Consider the following 18,912-nt stretch of genomic DNA (forward strand, 5'->3'; position numbering starts at 1 on the left):
ACAGAGTAGATGGGGAGAAACTGTTCCCACTCGTAAAAGGATTGAGAATGAGAGGGCACAGGTTTCAAGTGATTTGCAAAAGAAGCAAATGTGATGTGAGAATAAACTTTTTCACACAGCGAGTGGTTTAGATCTGGAATGAAAAGGCCTGGAAGTGTGGTGGAGATGGGTTCAACCGAGGCATTCAAGAGGGCATTAAATGATTATTTGAATAGAAAAAATGTGCAAGGGTATGGAGAAAAGGCAGGAGAATGGCCCAAAGTCATAATGTTTATTTGGAGAGCTGGTGTAGACACAATGGGCTGAATGGCCTCCTCCTGCACTATAACAACTCTGATTCTGACCTTGGTGCAGCATGGCTCAGTATCATGTTTTTTTCATGAAAAACTTATTTTCTTTTTGAAGTAACTTGTAAATGTGACTTATTGTAAGCACAAGGTGGTGAAGGGGTTACATCTAAAACATTGACTTTACTTTTCTCTCCAGACGCTAACCTGCCCAGTGTTTCTGTCATTTTCTGTTTTGTGTTTCAAGGTTCTGTTCTTTGCCACTCTAGCTCCAACCCTCTTCTGCCCCCTTATCAAGAAAAGACAAAAAAATGTCATGCCATAAAGGAAAATCCTTTATTACATTTAAATTTACTTTGTCTAAACACGATTGAATTAAATGTCTGGCTCTATGTTTAGCTATGTTTATAACACTGATAGCTCCAGAATGATTAAATATGATTTTAGACTTTCTTTGAGAAGTGGTGCTCAAATAGCCACTAGATTTTATGTTTCATAGTGTCATAGAGGTTTACAGCATGGAAACAGGCCCATTGGCCCAATTTGTCCATGCTGCCCTTTTTTTAAACCCCCTAAGCTAATCCCAATTGCCCGCATTTGGCCCATATCCCTCTATACCCATCTTATCCATATAACTATCTAAATTCTTTTTAAAAGACAAAATTGTACCTGCCTCTACTACTTATGGCAGCTTGTTCCAGACACTCACCACCCTCTGTGTGGAAAAATTGCCCCTCTGGACACTTTTGTATCTCTCCCCTCTCACCTTAAACCTGTGCCCTCTAGTTTTAGACTCCCCTACCTTTGGGAAAAGATATTGACTATCTACCTTATCTATGCCCCTCATTATTTTATAGACCTCTATCAGGTCACCCCTCAGCCTCCTACGCTCCAGAGAAAAAAGTCCCAGTCTATCCAGCCTCTACTTATAACTCAAACCATCAAACTCTGTTTCATTCAACACACATCTTTCTTCAGGCTACCTGTAGTGCTATGGTAATTAGAATAATTTTTTGATTATTATGGGTATTGTCCAAAGCTTATCTTATGCAGATGCATAACAAAAAATGTTTGTGGCAGCAGTAAAGTTGCATGATATTATATCCTCAAGATATTATTGAAACTTTGATTAATTCGGCCTCTTCCTAGCTGTAATTCAAAGGTCAATGTACAGGTTCAAATTGGTAGTGGACTATAGTTTATTTGGTTCTTAATGTTTTGCAGAATAATATCTTTGTGTGAAATTGCTATCGCTAGCTTTCCTTTTTTTTAAAAGTAGGAGTCAGATGCCAACTCTATTCATTTGCACCTGTTTTTGAGTTTGGCCTTTGTTCAAATAACTTAATAACATCTTGAACTTTGTCTTTCTTTATGATGCCATTTAATTCTCTTAATTAGGCTGCTCCCTTAGTAATTGCTCTAGAGAATTCATGATTCTATAATTTGCTTTCCAAGAGAGCTATAGGTGATAGATTTTAACAGGAAAGACATTTAATAAGATATGAAAGGTGGGAAATGGAGCCTTTTTATACTTGGAGCACTTGATACTCTGTAAAGCATTTGTGTGCCTGACTCAAGAAAAGTTGACTGGAGAGTGAAATTCCTTTTACTGTGCCTTATACTAATTTTAGAAGTACACTCCCTCTTGACTTTGATAGGAGAGGGAGGAGATGGCATACCATCGGTCTGTCATTGAGCCCAAGTCATAGAATTAAGACTTTATGCCAACCCATTACACCTCTCAAACTTTGACAGTTTGTATAAATATTCATTATACATGTGTGGCATAGCAGCAAATCCAAATATGATCAGTAGTTGTTGCAAATATATATGCAAGTTCTGCAATTGCAAGATTGGTAGCTTCAAGCAACTTAGCATTTCTGACGTTTGGGTTTAGAAATATCAATCCCCTTCTTTTGAAGTTGGAGTCAGCTAATTGTGGGGGGGAAAAGAGATACTGGCCTCTGCCAGTACATAAGCTTTGAACTAGACTTGGAGGAATGTTGTCTTTGAAATCTTTTCACATATTCTATAAAGGTTAGGGACAAGTCATGCTTGGTTAATTTATGCATCAAATGAAAGCAATTCAAATAAAGCTGCAACTGTTGTGAAGCAAACGTCAGATTCTTCTCATGGTGGGACTAGCACATAATCTGTCAACACTGCGGTGCAATATTGAGGACTGCGGTTTTGTTTGCAGTAGCATCTGTTTGGAAGGCAAATTAAAATGTGGTCCTGCCAACCTGAAAGCGCTGCATTACAAATCCTATTTGGCATTGTACAATCTTGCAAGTTTTCAAACTGTTAAAAAGAGCACCATGCATGCCATTTGCTCTAACCTAAAGCTATAAATTTAAATTGGCATTTGGACGCCAGAGAGCTGAGCTGTGTACATGCAGGATCAGCAGTCCTTCTAATCTCTTAAGGAAAACATATAGCCATAGGTAAAGATTCCAAGAAGGGAAGCTATGAATTGTTTTAGTTAAACAATTCTTCACCCAGAGTACAGTTAGAATGTGGAAGTTGCTAATACCGGAACATATGAGGTGAAATAGATGCATTTGAAGAAACACTAGATAAGGAAGAAAAGAATGCTTTCATTGGGCGAGATGAAGTAGGGTGGGAGGAGGCTTGTCTGGAATATAAAAACCGGTATTGAACAGTTGGGTAGGATGGGCTCAAACAAAAATAGAAAATGCTGGAAAATCCCAGCAAGTCTGACAGCATCTGTGGAGAGAGAATAGAGCCAATGTTTTGAGTCTGGATGACCCTTCGTCAGAGTGCTCGACAGATGCTGTCAGACCTGCTGAGATTTTCCATCATTTTCTGTTTTTGTTTCAGATTCCAGCATCCGCGGTATTTTGCTTTTATCTATGGATAGGATGGGCTGTTATTGTAAACTAAAACTTAAATATGTTTATGCTATCTTCCTCAACTGCTCTTGCTCTCTCACCCCCACACACTCTCTCCCACCATCTCTCTCTCTCCCACGCACACACTCGCTCTCAGCCTCTCTCGTTCTCACATACACTCACTTTCACCCCCTCCCACGCACACTCACTCTCACCCCCCTCTCTCCCCACTCTCACTCACTCTCACCCCCCTCTCTCCCCACTCACACTCGCTCTCACCCCCTCTCTCTCCCACACACACTCGCTCTCACCCTCTCTCTCTCCCACACACACTCGCTCTCGCCCTCTCTCTCTTCCCACACACTCGCTTTCACTTGCTGGCCTTTCCATCTCTTGAGGGGGCCCCTCCATCCCATGTGAACCTATCAGGAGCAAACATGGGAGAGGAATGGCCTATGATTTGAGGAGCAGCTCCTTGCAGAATCTTCTACTCTAACTCACCTGTTTGACCGGCAGTTTGAAAGCTGGCTCCGGAAAACACATAAAGATGCTTCAGGAACCCGATGCGACCTGTGGGACACGGGTTGGACAAGCCTGTTCCGGAACATTTTTGTGCTACGGAGATCAGAACTGTGCACAATGCTCCCAAGCAGTCTAACGGTTTAATCAAAAGAAATTGAGCATAACTTCTCTGCCTTTCAATACTGTTCCTTTGGAAATGGACCATTGTGCTTCATATGGCCTTATTAATCTGCATTGCCATTTCTGAGTGTCTATGCTTGCTCCTTTACCTCATTTACACTTATCTCCCAAGATGTAGGTGTCTTCTAACTCCTCTAAGTGAAATGCACGTCAGACTTGTGTATAATGAAGTTCATTTGCCATTTACACTTCCAATCTGAGTTTTTTAATATGCTGTGTTGTGTTACAATTTTCTTCTGTACAATGCATATAATTTATTTTGTACATAATTATTAAATTTTGCCATAATTTAGTTCAACCTTTTGGAATATTCTGTTAGAATTCTAAATAACTGAGGTATTAATCCAACCAGTTGTGCCTACATCTGATATCTTAGGATCAGCTTTAATGGTAGGCTTACTACCATTCACATATTTTGCTGATGTAGGACAGGCTGCAGATGGATAGAAATATATCCACACTGTTACTTACAAAAAATTAGGATTGATTACATCAATTTACATCTTCACAATAGCAAAATGACTAAATTGTGATTTTGCCATTGGCAGGAAATTGCAATTGCTGAGATTCCTGACCATGCAAAGAATAACATCAATATGTCTCTGTTATGCAGAACTCCAAATGGAAATGCATCCTGTGGCAATTACTGTGTGTGTTACCTTTGTATCCACGGTTTAAAGTATTAAATCATTTGTATCGATGAAACAGATTGTACCATTAATGTTTTGACGTGTTTGAATATTCATGACCTTGGAAATGAAGTGAATGGTAGTTGATCTGTGGCTATTAGTTTGCATTTTATAATAAATGCATGTGTTTTGATGGCACCAGTTTTGATTCCAGTGCTACCAATATTTCTTCGTTTTTCCTCAATTGATGATTCCCTCGACCATGGTGGAGGACCCGTGGCTATATTCTTCCCCCCCCCCCCCCCCCACTTTCTGCACTTCTGATCCCATATCTTCCTCCTCCTTAAGAGTCACATTAGCATTCCCTTGTCCTCAATTTCCATGCCCAGCCTTCACTGTAAATAGATTATTTTCTACCATCTTCACAATTCCATCTATCACTTGCACCACGTTCCAAAGGTTTCTTCCCAGCTCACACTTCAATTACCCCTTGCACTTCTCATGATGTCTTCCATTGCTAGCATAGGAAATGAAACACTTGTCCGTTTGCCTCCTTATATCCCATTGTCCATAGCCCTAAACACTCCTCTTTTGGTGGAATGGTGATTTATTTTTCATTTAGTGTACTGTATTCACTATTCAGGATATGCTCTCCTCAGTCATCAGTGAATGATGGAAGAAGTTGTTGACAGTGTGATCAAGTGGTGCTCCCTCACCCTTAAGTGCTCATTGATGCTCGGCTGGGTTCCAACAGGATCATCCAGCTCCACATATTATTACAGCCTCGGTCCAAGCATGGACAGAAGAGCTGAATTCAAAAGGTGAGGTGAGAATGACTGCCCTAGACATCAAGGCATTTGACCAATTGTGGGATCAAGGAACTCTAGCAAAATTGAATTCACTGGGAATCAAGGAAAACTCTCCTTGATAGAAGAGAGAAATATGGATGTCGATGTTGAAGGCCCTTGCCCTGCCTCTGCTACATATGTTTTTTCCCATTTCTGATTCAAGGTCATCAACCAGATAGGTCAACATTGTTTCTCTCTCTCCACGTGTGCTGCCTAACCTGCTGGGTATTTCTATCATTTTCTATTTTTATTGAATTGTGCATGTGCTGCTTACATGTACTGCAGCAGGTCCAGAATTATCTGACTCAGACCAGTTTCCAGTCTTTCATGAGAATGGAACGATTACAGTAAACAATGATTGTTTGAAGCTGGAATGCAAAATCTTGGCTTTAATGTTAATATTGCCATGAAAACAGTGGAGAGTTTTATCATTTAAAAAAAAAAGTATTCCTTTCTCAGAGTTACGATGCCAGTGCGCAGAGTAGAAGGGGCAAGCCCCGAATCCATCTCCTTGCACTTGCTCCAAAATTCAAATTGAATCCAATTCATGGTCCCCACAAAAGAGACATGCTAGATCCAAACAGACAAGAACAGGCATTGCACTTGATCTTACACTTGATCTTAGCCAAAAGGCCGAGGAACCTTTATGTAGAGATGTTAATGATAGTATATGAGGAACCATTGGGTAGGCAGAGGGAATGAAGGGATCATGCTTCTCCTCCTCCCACACATTATATTCACTCTTTAGATGTTATACCTTGGCATCATGCATATAATATAAAGCAACTGACATGCAATGCTTGGTTAAAATTGGGTTTTCTTAAACCTATCAAACTGTGAGCGCAGAAGCGAGTGTTTATACACTTCTGCTTTTCTTTTACGAAACCACAAGAAACTCCTGGAAATATTCAGCAGGTCTGGCAATATCTGTGAAGAGAGAATGAGGTCTGTAACCATTTGTCTTGTGATTTCCGACGGTTCTATCAGCTTTCTAACCATCATCTTCACTTTCGTGCTTTAAGCCAAAATGTCAGGACTGAAGCAAATTTGAAAGCCTGCCAGTATATTTGTGAAACAAGGAGCAGCCTTAACATAATAGGTAACATCCTATCCCCTCAAGGTGAACGTTTACTCCTTTATATTGTGTATCTCCACATTTTCCATCACAAATTCCAAACTTTGTTTTGAAATCGGGTCACAGTTCAATTTGTTGTTTGTTCTATTTGAAACTGCAGTAAGGTGACAAGATTCTTTTCAATGGAAATTGCCCTTCAGCCCATTTGGTATCCACCAGCTAGAATACTAGCTCTGTCAACTCTTCATTACAAAGCCTGGCCTTTTAATGAGCCCAATATCCTGGATTCATTCATTGTTTCTGCCAAACAGTTCTATTTGTTGATGTGTGTTTAAAAAAAAATACTGCCCTAAACCAGTAAGCAAAGGAATTTATTTGCTACTGGAAAACAGAGGCTTATTGTGATGGGCACTGTAGTGATTAGATATTGGAGGATGAGAGCACAAATGAACTCCAGTAGAAAATCCTGGAAATCTTTTTTCTGAAATGGGAAGGACTTTTGTTATACCATTCATGTTGTCTGATGCCAAAAATGCAAGGGAAAATGGCCAAACCTAGTTGCCACTCCACAAAAATGAATAGATTTTATCTTCTTCTACAGTCTTTAGTTTACCCCTGGATTAAATAGCTTGTGAACTCGGGTGAAATGGATATTCCTACCTTATAGCCTCTGCTGCTACACTTCATAAGCTTGCTTTTATGTTAGTATGAGAAGACTGCTCTACTGTTGCCACCATTGCTGTTTTCAAGATTTGAGTAGAAGGTTTTCTTTTGTTCAGTGGAACTGGTTTACACTTCTTTCAATGTGAAAATGGAACACTATGTCACTAAGCAGTCAACATACCAAGCACTCATCACTGAGTATCAACAAAACTTGCCTGCTGGTGGCCAAGGTTATTTGGACCTGAATTGTCTTGGTGTTTACTACACAAACATTACAACTGTATGGCTGATATTCTGTTAATGATTAAAATTGATTATTTTTATTCCAGAGAATGTACAAAGTATTTTTATGTGCTAGTACTTAGTAAGTACTTCAACAGCTATATAGGGATATTTAATGTGTATCAAAGTGTTATCTTCGATAAGATCTGGATCAGTTCAGTTCTGGGAGCCATGTGTTCTATTAACACAGTCATGAAGGAGATTTGCTTCAATCTGCTAACCATAATACTGGAGAAAATAAATAATCATTCACCTCATCGGCACCTTCATTTCAAAAATCTGATACTTTTCTAGCTGTTTTAAGCAGCATCATTATAAATAATTTTTAAAAACTATTTTAATCACTTCTTTAACCTGGCAGTTCACTATTATGATAGCATTTCCTGTTTCTTGAAGTCAACAAAGTCAAACTTTTCAGCAGTGGAAATTCAGTAACATTGGAAGATAATTTGCAGGCTGGTGCTTATGACAGCTCACAGTTTGAAGTAAAAATTGAAAATAATGACGGAGAAGGAAAATACAAAGTCAAACTCCAACTCATCTTTGTTTGACCATATCAGCTTAATTTTTGTGTAACTTTGTTCGATAAAAGACCAATATCTTTGACCACAAGCCTGTCTTAACATTGAGGAGATAGACATTCGGCATGGTTTGAGTAAATATCTGGCCTAATTTTTAATTTCCTAGATTTTTCTTAAAATAAAAGTTTGTGTGGAGCATTTCCGGACCTTTCCATAGGGCACGGATACTTGAGACCAACTCCAATGTTTTACATACCGCAAGTGTAAATGTTTTCTATTGTTTGGCTAAACACACTTCGTCTAGAGAAACAAATCAAGTTTCTGTGTACTCCTGTGCCATTTTTAAATGATGCAACTAGCAATGAAAATGCAAACTATATTTGCAGTACAAGACAATTGGTTTTGTTCCAAATTGTGTGTTAAGGGAAAGAAAGAATAATGATGGTCCATAAAATTTAAGCAGTTTTAAAGTTTGTGTGCTATATAAAATCAAATTCCTATCTAGGATAACTGTTGAGCAATTTTAAATCTTTTTCCACTCATGCACTGCTCCCCCATCCCTCATTAAACCCTTTGTGATTGCCATTAGTAACATTTCAGCTTCTGATTACAAAATTGTGACTTAGGAGCATGTAGGGGTTAGAGAATTTTAATTAAAAACAGAAAATGCTGGAGATGCAATTGAAGTAGGCAAAATGTCTTTCAAATTATTGGAAATTTAGAAGATTTATAAATTAAAATCTGATTATATCTGAGTGACTAATAAAAATGTGATGAATGTGCCTTTTTCTTCCTTAGGCTGCAGATTTAAGTAAACCTATTGACAAGCGGATATACAAAGGAACACAGCCCACCTGCCATGACTTCAACCATCTGACAGCAACAGCAGAAAGTGTCTCCCTACTTGTGGGCTTCTCTGCAGGACAGGTTCAACTTATAGACCCTGTAAAGAAAGAAACTAGCAAGTTATTTAATGAGGAAGTGAGTATCATATGATGAGGACTTGATCTTGTCATTATGCAGCAGTAGTTGGTCAGCCTATGTTTGCACTTTTTAAAATTATCCATATTCGCTTTTGTCAATCATAAACTGGTCATTATCCCACATTCAGAAACAAGCGCAATCTGCAGGCGTAAATGTGGTTCTCAAAAAATAGAATTGCAAAATCAGACTCCCTTTTACAATTTTCTGACATTATGATGACCATACAACACTCCTATTCTGGCATGGCGCTTAGCACTGCTGCCTCACAGCACCAGGGACCTGGGTTTTATTCCCGGCTTGCGTCACTGTCAGTTCGGAGTCTGCTCGTTCTCCCTATGTCTGTGTGGGTTTCCTCCGGGTGCTCCGGTTTCCCCTCTCAGTCCAAAAGACATGCTGGTTAGGTGCATTGGCCATGCTAAATTCTCCCTTGATCTACTCAAACAGGTGCCGGAGTGTGGCAACTAGGGAATTTTCACAACTCCATTGCAGTATTAATGTAAGCCTACTTGTGACACTAATAAAACTATTCCATCTTGCATAATGATACCTGCAAAAATAAATTATTTTCCCATTATTGTCTGTGTGTAATTTAACTTGGCTCCTTGAGGTAAGTGTTCAAAAGCTAAAGAATGGCAACTAAAAGTTAATGAAGACTAATATCAAAGACAAGATACATAATTATAGGAAACTTACTGAACGATGAGTATACATTAACAAAGGATGAAAAGTTGTTGTTCAGAACATTTAATTTCCTTTCAAGCAAATTGGTAATAGTTTTATTTGTCCAAATTAAATTAGACTATTCAAAGACTAAAGTCACAAGACACCATACTTTTTAATATATTTGCAGCAATCTTGAAAGGTCAACATCGTCTTTATCACATACACAGCCTCTGTTCTCTTGCTCATAAGTTAGCTGCATCTCACTGTCATGGATATCTAAAAGCTAAAGAACCCTTCTATGCCCCAGTATTTATTCAATAATTAATTGGGGTTTCGTTGGACGATTTTGCAAGCTTTTAAATTTACTTCTCGCCATGAAAAGATGATTTGCATGTTCAGTCATAGTATGGTCTCATTTTGGTGTATCAATGCTGTCCCTCTCCCAAGGCCAGCAATATATCTTTCCTGAAGTTCGTTTCCCAAAATTGGAAAAATGTTGAAGAGTTTTTAAGATAGTACAGATGCAGGGGTGAGGGTTGGGTGGTGGGTGCGGAGGGGAGATAGTGGGGAGAACCAAAGGTGGTCTGTGATGGGGTGGAAGGCAGAAGAGATGAAATGACAAGAGGCATATTTTGTGAGGATAAGAAGTGAGAAGAGCACTGTTCAGAGGATAAAGCATTGAAGAAAAACGAGCTTGTGTTCAGGAATACTAAGCACTGCAAGAAAAGACAGACTCCAGAAAAGATGAAGGTTAGTAGAGGAAAAAGGTCAGTCTGGACAACAGTTGAAGTAATGTAGGAAAAAGGGCAAACGGATAGATTGTTCATAAAGTAATGGGTAGCGCAATGAAGCGAGATGAGTGTTTAAAAAAAAAACAAGATGAAAGAGATGTAGGAGCTAGTCAGAAAACCTAAAATTAAAAATGAGGTTAGGCCACAGGGAGCCTTAAATGTCAAGCATTTATTTTTAAAGCATTTCTGCAACAAGCAGATAAGAGGAATTTGTAACACTATTGAATCATTCAAAAGGTTACTCAAAATCAAGTGATCAAGGGATAGCAAATATTCTACAAATTATTTGCATCACAGAAACAGATCATTTGACCCAACAAGACCATAGGTGTTTCTGTCTGCACAGACCTCCTCTTGCCCCTCTTCATCTAACCCCATCAACACATCTTTCTACTACACCTTGTAGTAGCAGGTTCCATGTTCTAACCACTCTCTGGGTAAAGTTGTTTTTCCTGATTTCTCCATTGTTTTTATTAGATGACTCCTATTTCTACACTCATCTGCAAAGGGGAACATTTAAAAAAAAAAATTATACCTGATCAAGCCATAATTGTAAAGACCTCGATGAAGTCTCCTCTTTGGCTTTCCTTTTACCAGAGAAAACCTGTTTAACCTTCCCTGAAGGGTATAACCTCTGTGCTTGTTTCATTTCAGTAAATCTTTTTGGCATCTTCTCCAGTGCCTCCGTACCTTTCAATGGTCTCTGATCACTAAAGTGAAATGACATTGGCCATCAAATGAATAAAGCATTTGTTTCTAAAGGGATAGAATTGAAAAGTTAAAAAGTTATGTTCAACTTGTATAGAAACTTTTAATTCACTGGATATGGGCATCTTGGACTGAGTGGCTTGTTAGGCCATTTCAGAAGGCATTTCTTTTTTAAAGAGTCAACCACATCGCTGTGGATCTGGAGGCACATGTAGGCCAGATCAGGTAAAGATGATAAATTTACTTCCCTAAAAGACATTAATGAATCAGATGAGTTTTTATGACAAATCGACAATGGTTTCATGGTCATCATTAAACTTTTAATTCCAGATTTTTTTAAAATTGAATTCATATTTATCCATCTGCAGTGGTGGGATTTGTATCCAGTTCCTAGGTCTCTGGATTACTAGTCCAATGACAATACCACTATGCCACCGCCTCCCCTCCTTAATAGAGTCAGAGCCATAGTCACTCTTTGTAATTATGATTTTTTTTTCTATACAAGTTAAACATAACTTCTCAGCTTTACAGTTCTATCCCTTTAGAAACACAGTTCTCTCTAAAAGCAACTCAGCTCTCCCACTTCACAGCCTTTTTCCCACATTGTTTCTTCCTCTTGAGATAATTCCCTATAGAAAGTCATGATTGAATCTGCTTCCACTGCACTCTCAAGCAGTGCATTTCTGATCCTAACTGTTCACTGTGTAAAAGAACACGTTTGTCCCTGACTACTCCATCGAGCCTCCTCATGATTTTGAACACCTCGGTCAAATCTCCTGTTGACCTTCTCTTTTCTAAGGAGAACAACTCCAGCTTCTCCAATCTATCCATGTAACTGTAGTCCCTCACCTCACAACAATTCTTGTAAATATTTTCTACACCCTCTTTAAAAGCCTTGACGACCTTCCTAAAGTGTGGTGCAAGGATTGAACATACTACTCCTGTTAAGGCCGAACCAGTGTTTTATAAAGGATCACCAACACTTCCTTGTTTTTGTACACTCTGCTTCTATTTATAAAGCTAGGATCCCATATGCCTAATTAACCTTTTCTTAACAGTTGAATTGAAAAATATGGAAGTTATGCTAAACTTGTATTGAACCTTGGGTAGACCACACTTTGACTATTGCATGCAGTTCTGATCGCCATATTACAATAAAAGATTATATAGAGGCATTGCAGGATGCAGAGGTTTACAAGGATGATACCAGAAATGTATGGATATACGTATAAGGAAAGGATTGACAGGCTAGGACTCTTTTTAAGGAGAAGCTAAATAAGCATTTGAGGCGGAAGGGAAATAGATGGTTAAAATGACAAATTTAGATGCTCCTCACAGTTCACAATATTGCAAGTTTTAAAATTGTGCCCTGCATTTCCAAGTCTAGGTCACTGATATACATCAGGGACTGCAGTGGTTCAAGAAGGCAGCGCACTACCACCTTCTCAGGGGCAAAGAGGGATGGGCTATAAATGCTGGCCTAACCAGTGATGCTCTCATCCCATAAATGAATTTAAAACAAGAAAAGCAATGGTCCTAATTACCAACCCCTGGAGAATTCCACTGTCCAGTCCTGGTCCAAAAAAATAACAATTCACTTCTGTTTTCTGTCACTAAGCCAACATCGTGTTCATGCTGCCACTGTTCTTTTAATTCCATGGGCTTCAACTTTGCTGACAAACCTGTCATGTGGCACTTAACAAATGCCTTTTGGAAGTTTAAGTACACCACATCAATCACATTATCCTCATCAACCCTTTTTGTTACCTCTTCAAAAAGTCTAATCAGAATGCTTTGTTTACTCTTTGTGGCCTTATCAATCTGTGTCACTATTTTTAGTGATCTGTGTTCCCAGATCCCTCCATTCCTCTATATTGTTTAGACATTTATTTAGGCATTTTGTTTTCCAAGGATTGCATGGCTTCCTTATTTTTACCAAAATGTACTAGTTCACATTTACCTACATTGTAGTTCACCTGCCAATTACGCACCTGTTTTGCAAGTTTATTACAATCTTCCTTTATTTCGTTGCAATGTTTCTCTATATTAGCTGCAGCCCTCCGATTTGGTGTCATCCATAAAATTTGAAATTAAGCTTCCAATTTGTTGATGTAAATAGGGAACAACAGTGGTCCAAGCACTGATCCTTGTGGAACATCAATTCAGATCTTTTGCAAACCTGAGGAGCTGCATTTAAACTCTTTTTGTAGCCAGCTTACTATCTGATACCTAGCTCCTGACTACTAAATTAATTCTTCTATATTCACACAGGGAGACTTTCGGCAGTCTCACAATATCAGTAGTTAAGCAAAGGAAGTAGTAAACTAAATGGAAATTTCTGATGAGGTAGTCTGACACTCTGGGACTGTTGAAGTTAAAGGAAGATGAGGTTTCCGCCTTGATGGATTTCATGAGGATGCCTCAAGTAGCCAACGAAATTGATTATATCAATGCAACTATCTTTCTGCATCAATTCCAAAAAGGAATATTGTCCTGAAAGAGCAATTGGTAAAAGGGAATGATGGGCGTTATTGACATTAGGAATTCGCTAGATGTGATTGCAGAACGTTTGGAACAGTGCTTCACAAGTACATTCACAAGGAAAAAGGCTTAAAGTGGATGGAAAATTACTAAACCAGAAAAGCTAAAATTTGCTATGATGGAGCTATGTTATTATGACAAGAGATCACTCACTGGGCCCCAGAAGAAAACTGTTGCAGCGGATACAAATGATTAGAAGCGAAGCTGTTAACTAAGTCTGCAGATGATACCAGTCTGTTTCCAAAGGTGATTGCAATACTAAATTGAAAGAAGTACAAATAAATTGTTATTTCACCTGCAAGGAGTATTTGGGATGTTGACTAGTGTGAAGGGAGGTGGCAGAAGCATAGATAGGCGTTACATCATCTGCACTTGCATTGCAAGTGCCATGGAAAGGGAAAGGCTGTACTGGGAGATTATTTAAAGACTGGCCAGCGCCAGAAGCCTGAAAGGTGAGGGGAGGAAATGATGTGTTCGGCAGTGGAATCAAATGTCGCCAGACCTGCCGAGTATTTTCAGCATTTTTTTTGCTGTATATTGCTCTTGTAAAATTTGGGAGATTAGGGAGAGTGAGAATTCTGTGCAAAGGGGATGGAGGTGTTTCTTTTTTTTCTTCCAGCATTTGTATTTGTTGGTACCTGTTGGCTCGAGGCAGTAAGTATTTGAAAGTTTGGTTCAATATTTTTGTGCTTTGTGCAAGTTAGTATGTAGAAAACATTTTAAAAGGAAAACTATAAAGTACATAATATAAACTAATAGATATATATAAATAAGCTAGACTAAGATTTGGCAGAGCAGTCTGTGACTGGACTGCAATACATGCAGATTTGTCAGTGAGATTGCCTCAAGTTAACACATTTAGTGTCTTCATCTCACATCTCTCCAGTTGAAAGTCATTGAGCTGGATGTGGATTGCAGACACTTCCAACACATAAATGAGCCAAGTATCTGAACAGTTTGCTTCAGACTTTGGTCACACGTTATAGAAAGGTTTATGTTCAGAGCAGAATTGGTATGTCTGATAATGTGCAGAGAAATGGGAACTCAAGTGGGATAGAATACAAGGATCAGCAGAAAATATACCTGCCCATTTTGAGGAAAAGAAAAGACAGCTAGAATTTGAGCTATGGCAATCTGGAGCACAAAGAGGGGAAATATAATATGTTAATTGCAAGGAATTCAGTAATTAGGAGACGTATAGCATTCTTTTAAGCAAGATTAACATCCCACATAGTATGTTTCCTCGCTGATGCCACATCTCTGGACATGAAAGGATATTGAAGAGGGAAGGGTGAATTCAGTTGTCGAGATCCATGTTGTGACTAACAACATAGTGACGAGTAAACAAGAGCTCATGTTTTGGTGAACTTATGAACGTACAAATTCGGAGCAGGAGTAGATCACTCAGCCTGTTGAACCTTCTCCACCATTCAATAAGGATGAACAGGTTGGGCATGTATCCATTGGAGTTTAGAAGAATGAGAAATTATCTTATTGGAACATAAAAGACTAATGGGACCTGACATTGTTGATGCCAAGAGGATGTTTCTTGTTGTAAGAGATACTGAACCAGGGGACACAGTTTAAAAATAGATGGACTTCTATTTAAGATGGAAATGAGAATATTTTTTCTCTCAGAAGCTCGTTAGTATGTAGAATTCTCTCCCCACAGAGAGCATTGGAGACAGGGTCATTGAATATTTTTAATGCTGAGTAAGATAGACTCTTGATTAGCAAGGCAGTCAAAGGTTATAGAGGGAAGATGAGAAAGTAGAGTTGAGGCTATTAAATGGTGGAGCAGGCATGAAGGGCTGGACGATTTGTAGGGTTGAAATTCCCTAGAATTCTAGAAGGTTAGGGGGTGATTTTATTGCATTTTCAAGATAAGAATAACAAATTGGATAGATAGAAACTACTTCCACCATTGAACTTGTTAACCTGAGATTTTTAGATTTTTGTCAAGGTATTAAAGGATATGGGGCAAAGACTAGTATCTGGAAATAAGTTGCAGATCATCTATGATTTCATTCAATAGCAAAGTAGTTTTGAGGGGGCAAATTCCCCACTCCTATTCTTAGTTCTAGAGCAACCTCAAATATAAGACATAAAGGTTTGTGTTTAGAATAGGGAGGGGCAGGTAGTATTGAGGAGGTGGGGAGGCTGCAGAAAGATTTAGACAGTTTAGGAGAGTGGTCCAAGAAGTGGCTGATGAAATTCAACGTGGGCAAGTGCGAGGTCGTACACTTTGGAAAAAAGAATAGAGGCATGGACTATTTTCTAAACGGTGACAAAATTCATAATGCTAAAGTGCAAAGGGACTTGGGAGTCCTAGTCCAGGATTCTCTAAAGGTAAACTTGCAGGTTGAGTCCGTAATTAGGAAAGCAAATGTAATGTTGTCATTTATCTCAAGAGGCTTGGAATACAAAAGCAGGGATGTACTTCTGAGGCTTTATAAAGCACTGGTTAGGCCCCATTTGGAGTACTGTGAGCAATTTTGGGCCCCACACCTCAGGAAGGACATACTGGCACTGGAGCGGGTCCAGCGGAGATTCACACGGATGATCCCAGGAATGGTAGGCCTGACATACGATGAACGTCTGAGGATCGTGGGATTATATTCATTGGAGTTTAGGAGGTTGAGGGGAGATCTGATAGAAACTTACAAGATAATGAACGGCTTAGATAGGATGGACGTAGGGAAGTTGTTTCCATTAACAGGGGAGACTAGGACGCGGGGGCACAGCCTTAGAATAAAAGGGAGTCACTTTAGAACAGAGATGAGGAGAAATTTCTTCAGCCAGAGAGTGGTGGGTCTGTGGAATCCATTGCCACAGAGGGCTGTGGAGGCCGAGACGTTGAGCGTCTTCAAGACAGAAATTGATAAATTCTTGATTTCTCGAGGAATTAAGGGCTATGGGGAGAGAGCGGGTAAATGGAGTTGAAATCAACCATGATTGAATGGTGGAGTGGACTCGATGGGCCGAATGGCCTTACTTCCGCTCCTATGTCTTATGGTCTTATGGTCTTAAGATGCACAGTTAGTTTATATTAAACTATTTTGCTGGTGGGAAAAAATGGAATGGATCACCCTCGGAGGGAGATAATGTGGTAAAAGAAATTGAGATTTAACCATTATTTGTACAAATGAGTTATTGAGGTATTAGTTTTTGGCACCAATAGAAGACGACTGCATTGTCTTTTCTGGCCCTGTATTTCTCTGTGTACCTATGATTATGCTAATTTTTGTAACTTATACTCGCTACTATTGCAGAATTTCATGAGCAAAGTTCCAACTTCTGAAAGGGTAAGACCAGTACATTTATCACGTGGCTCATCAGCCTTTTTCACCAGACATCAGATGGATTTTACAATGGCAATTTGTTTTGGATCAAGACAAGAAATATGAAGATGAACCAGAGCATAGCTACCAAATATTTTGGACAATTTTTTTTAAGACCAAGTGTGGTTTCACTGCACTTCTTTTGAAGCTTTGAATTTCCTAGAGTTGTTTTTAGTTATTTCATGGATGGTACACTTCGGGACACTGGTACTAAAACATTGTGCCCAACCTAGTTTTTCAATGTTGGCTAGGTTATTTTGAGTGCTAGCATAACTCTGCAACTTCGATTTGGTTCCCTGCTATACCTTTGTCATTAGGATTTGCTGTTTTAAATTGGCCAATCCAGTTGGCCAGGTTTTCTCCACTGAAAGATGACAGATTTTGGCTTGGATATAAAATGTACCTTTTCTCTTAGTGATATCTTATATTCATATTGATTATTTCCATCTCCCCGGAAGTGAAGAAGTGCAATTTTGACTGCTATCTAGATGGATCATCCAATAGCATAATTAACTGTACTCTTTCAATTCACCAGTGCAGCCATATCATTCCAAGTTATTGGATCACCTTCATTGTATTGCCTGGAACTATTTTAAATGTACAATCTTGCTTTCAGGGTCTTTTTTTAAAAAACAAAATCCTGCTAGGACTTCATAATAAGAAAAACATACATGCAGGTATAAAACTACAACTTCTTCTGTTAGGAAGTTAACAGATGGAATCTGTAACAGCAAAGTTATCAAGGTAGAGATGAAAATGTTGCTTATTCCCTGCATCAACAAGGCATTAAGTATCCTCGAGCCAGTTTGTGAAAGTACAGAATATCGTATGATTGTACAAGTAGGAGAAAGAGAGCATGTATGCCCACCCATACAATAAGTACAGAAAAGGGCTATTCAAGGCCTGCTTCTCCATTCACCCATCACTTATAACAGAGGGGTAGTAATGAAGATTCATGGAGCAATATTTGAGGAAAAGGAAAGAAGCCATATGTTCAGAAATTTCCCCAGTTGATACATTCTTGACCTGAAATTATGTTCCTTAATGTCAAAGTAAAGTTTATTAGTCACAAGTAAGGCTTACATTAACACCGCAATGAAGTTACTGTGAAATTCCCCTAATGTCAGGAACATATTGACTTCTGAAGCATAATTTAGTGTATAATATGGAAAGGTAACAGATTTTCATTTTGCTTTCAATGTTTGTGAAATCAGCTGAATATTTGGCATCATCTAAATTTGTGATACTGGATTGAAAGCCTCTGCAAAATTTATTTTCTTCATGCTCAATGAATGGCTATGGATTTATTATGTTAAAGCTTTAATTGATCAGGAGATGGAAATAATTCATTCAACTGCTGTTGGAATTGTGCAGTTGGAATGTTATGCTTTCATCAGGAAAAAATATATTAAAGCAGTTTAGTTGGATGCAGAGAGATTAAACTACGATAAAGTGGAAGGTTGAGAGGATATTTTATAGAGGCATTCAAGATCATGAGGGATCTGGACAAGAGTTAGGGAGAAACTGTTCCTATTGGTGGAAGAGAACCATAGGGCACCAATTCAAAGTAATTGGCAAAAGAACCAGAGGCAATGTAAAGAAAAGCTTTTCTGTGCAACAAGCGATTAGGATCTGGAATGCACTGCCTGAGAACATGGTGAAGGCAGATTCAGTTGTGATTTCCAAAAGAGATATTAGATAATTACCTGATGAGAGGAGATTTGCAGGTCTACATGGAAAAGGCATGAGAATGGGACTAGCCCAGTTGCTGATGATGGACCCAATGACCTCCTGTTACAGTGTAACCATTCTATGATTCTTAAATATGCTTTAAAATAATTAAGAATAGTGGAATACTGAAGGCAGTGGTCTGAATTTTGCTGTGACTGATGAAGGAACAGCTTTTGTCCTTCATCCTTTTGTACAGTTGCTCACAGACTTTTAGTAAGCTTGTGTGGAGTCTTTACTCAACAGTACCAGTTTAGATTTCACTCACTAAAGGGAATTTATAGCACCTGTGAACAG

At 38.8% G+C, this 18,912-nt stretch overlaps 1 protein-coding gene and 1 pseudogene across 1 annotated transcript in view; one reads left to right on the top strand and one right to left on the bottom strand.

The window, feature by feature from the left end:
* Positions 1-18,912, top strand: part of wdr20a (WD repeat domain 20a) — a 57,419-nt gene that overhangs the window by 24,802 nt on the left and 13,705 nt on the right. The window contains exon 2 of the mRNA XM_078234138.1: positions 8,658-8,840. Within this exon, the coding sequence (XP_078090264.1) occupies positions 8,658-8,840 (183 nt within the window). The remainder of the gene's footprint in view (positions 1-8,657; positions 8,841-18,912) is intronic.
* On the bottom strand, positions 5,738-5,963 carry LOC144507380 (U2 spliceosomal RNA; annotated as a pseudogene).

This window comes from Mustelus asterias, chromosome 18, assembly GCF_964213995.1.
Source record: "Mustelus asterias chromosome 18, sMusAst1.hap1.1, whole genome shotgun sequence".
In the NCBI taxonomy this organism is placed as follows: Eukaryota; Metazoa; Chordata; class Chondrichthyes; order Carcharhiniformes; family Triakidae; genus Mustelus; species Mustelus asterias.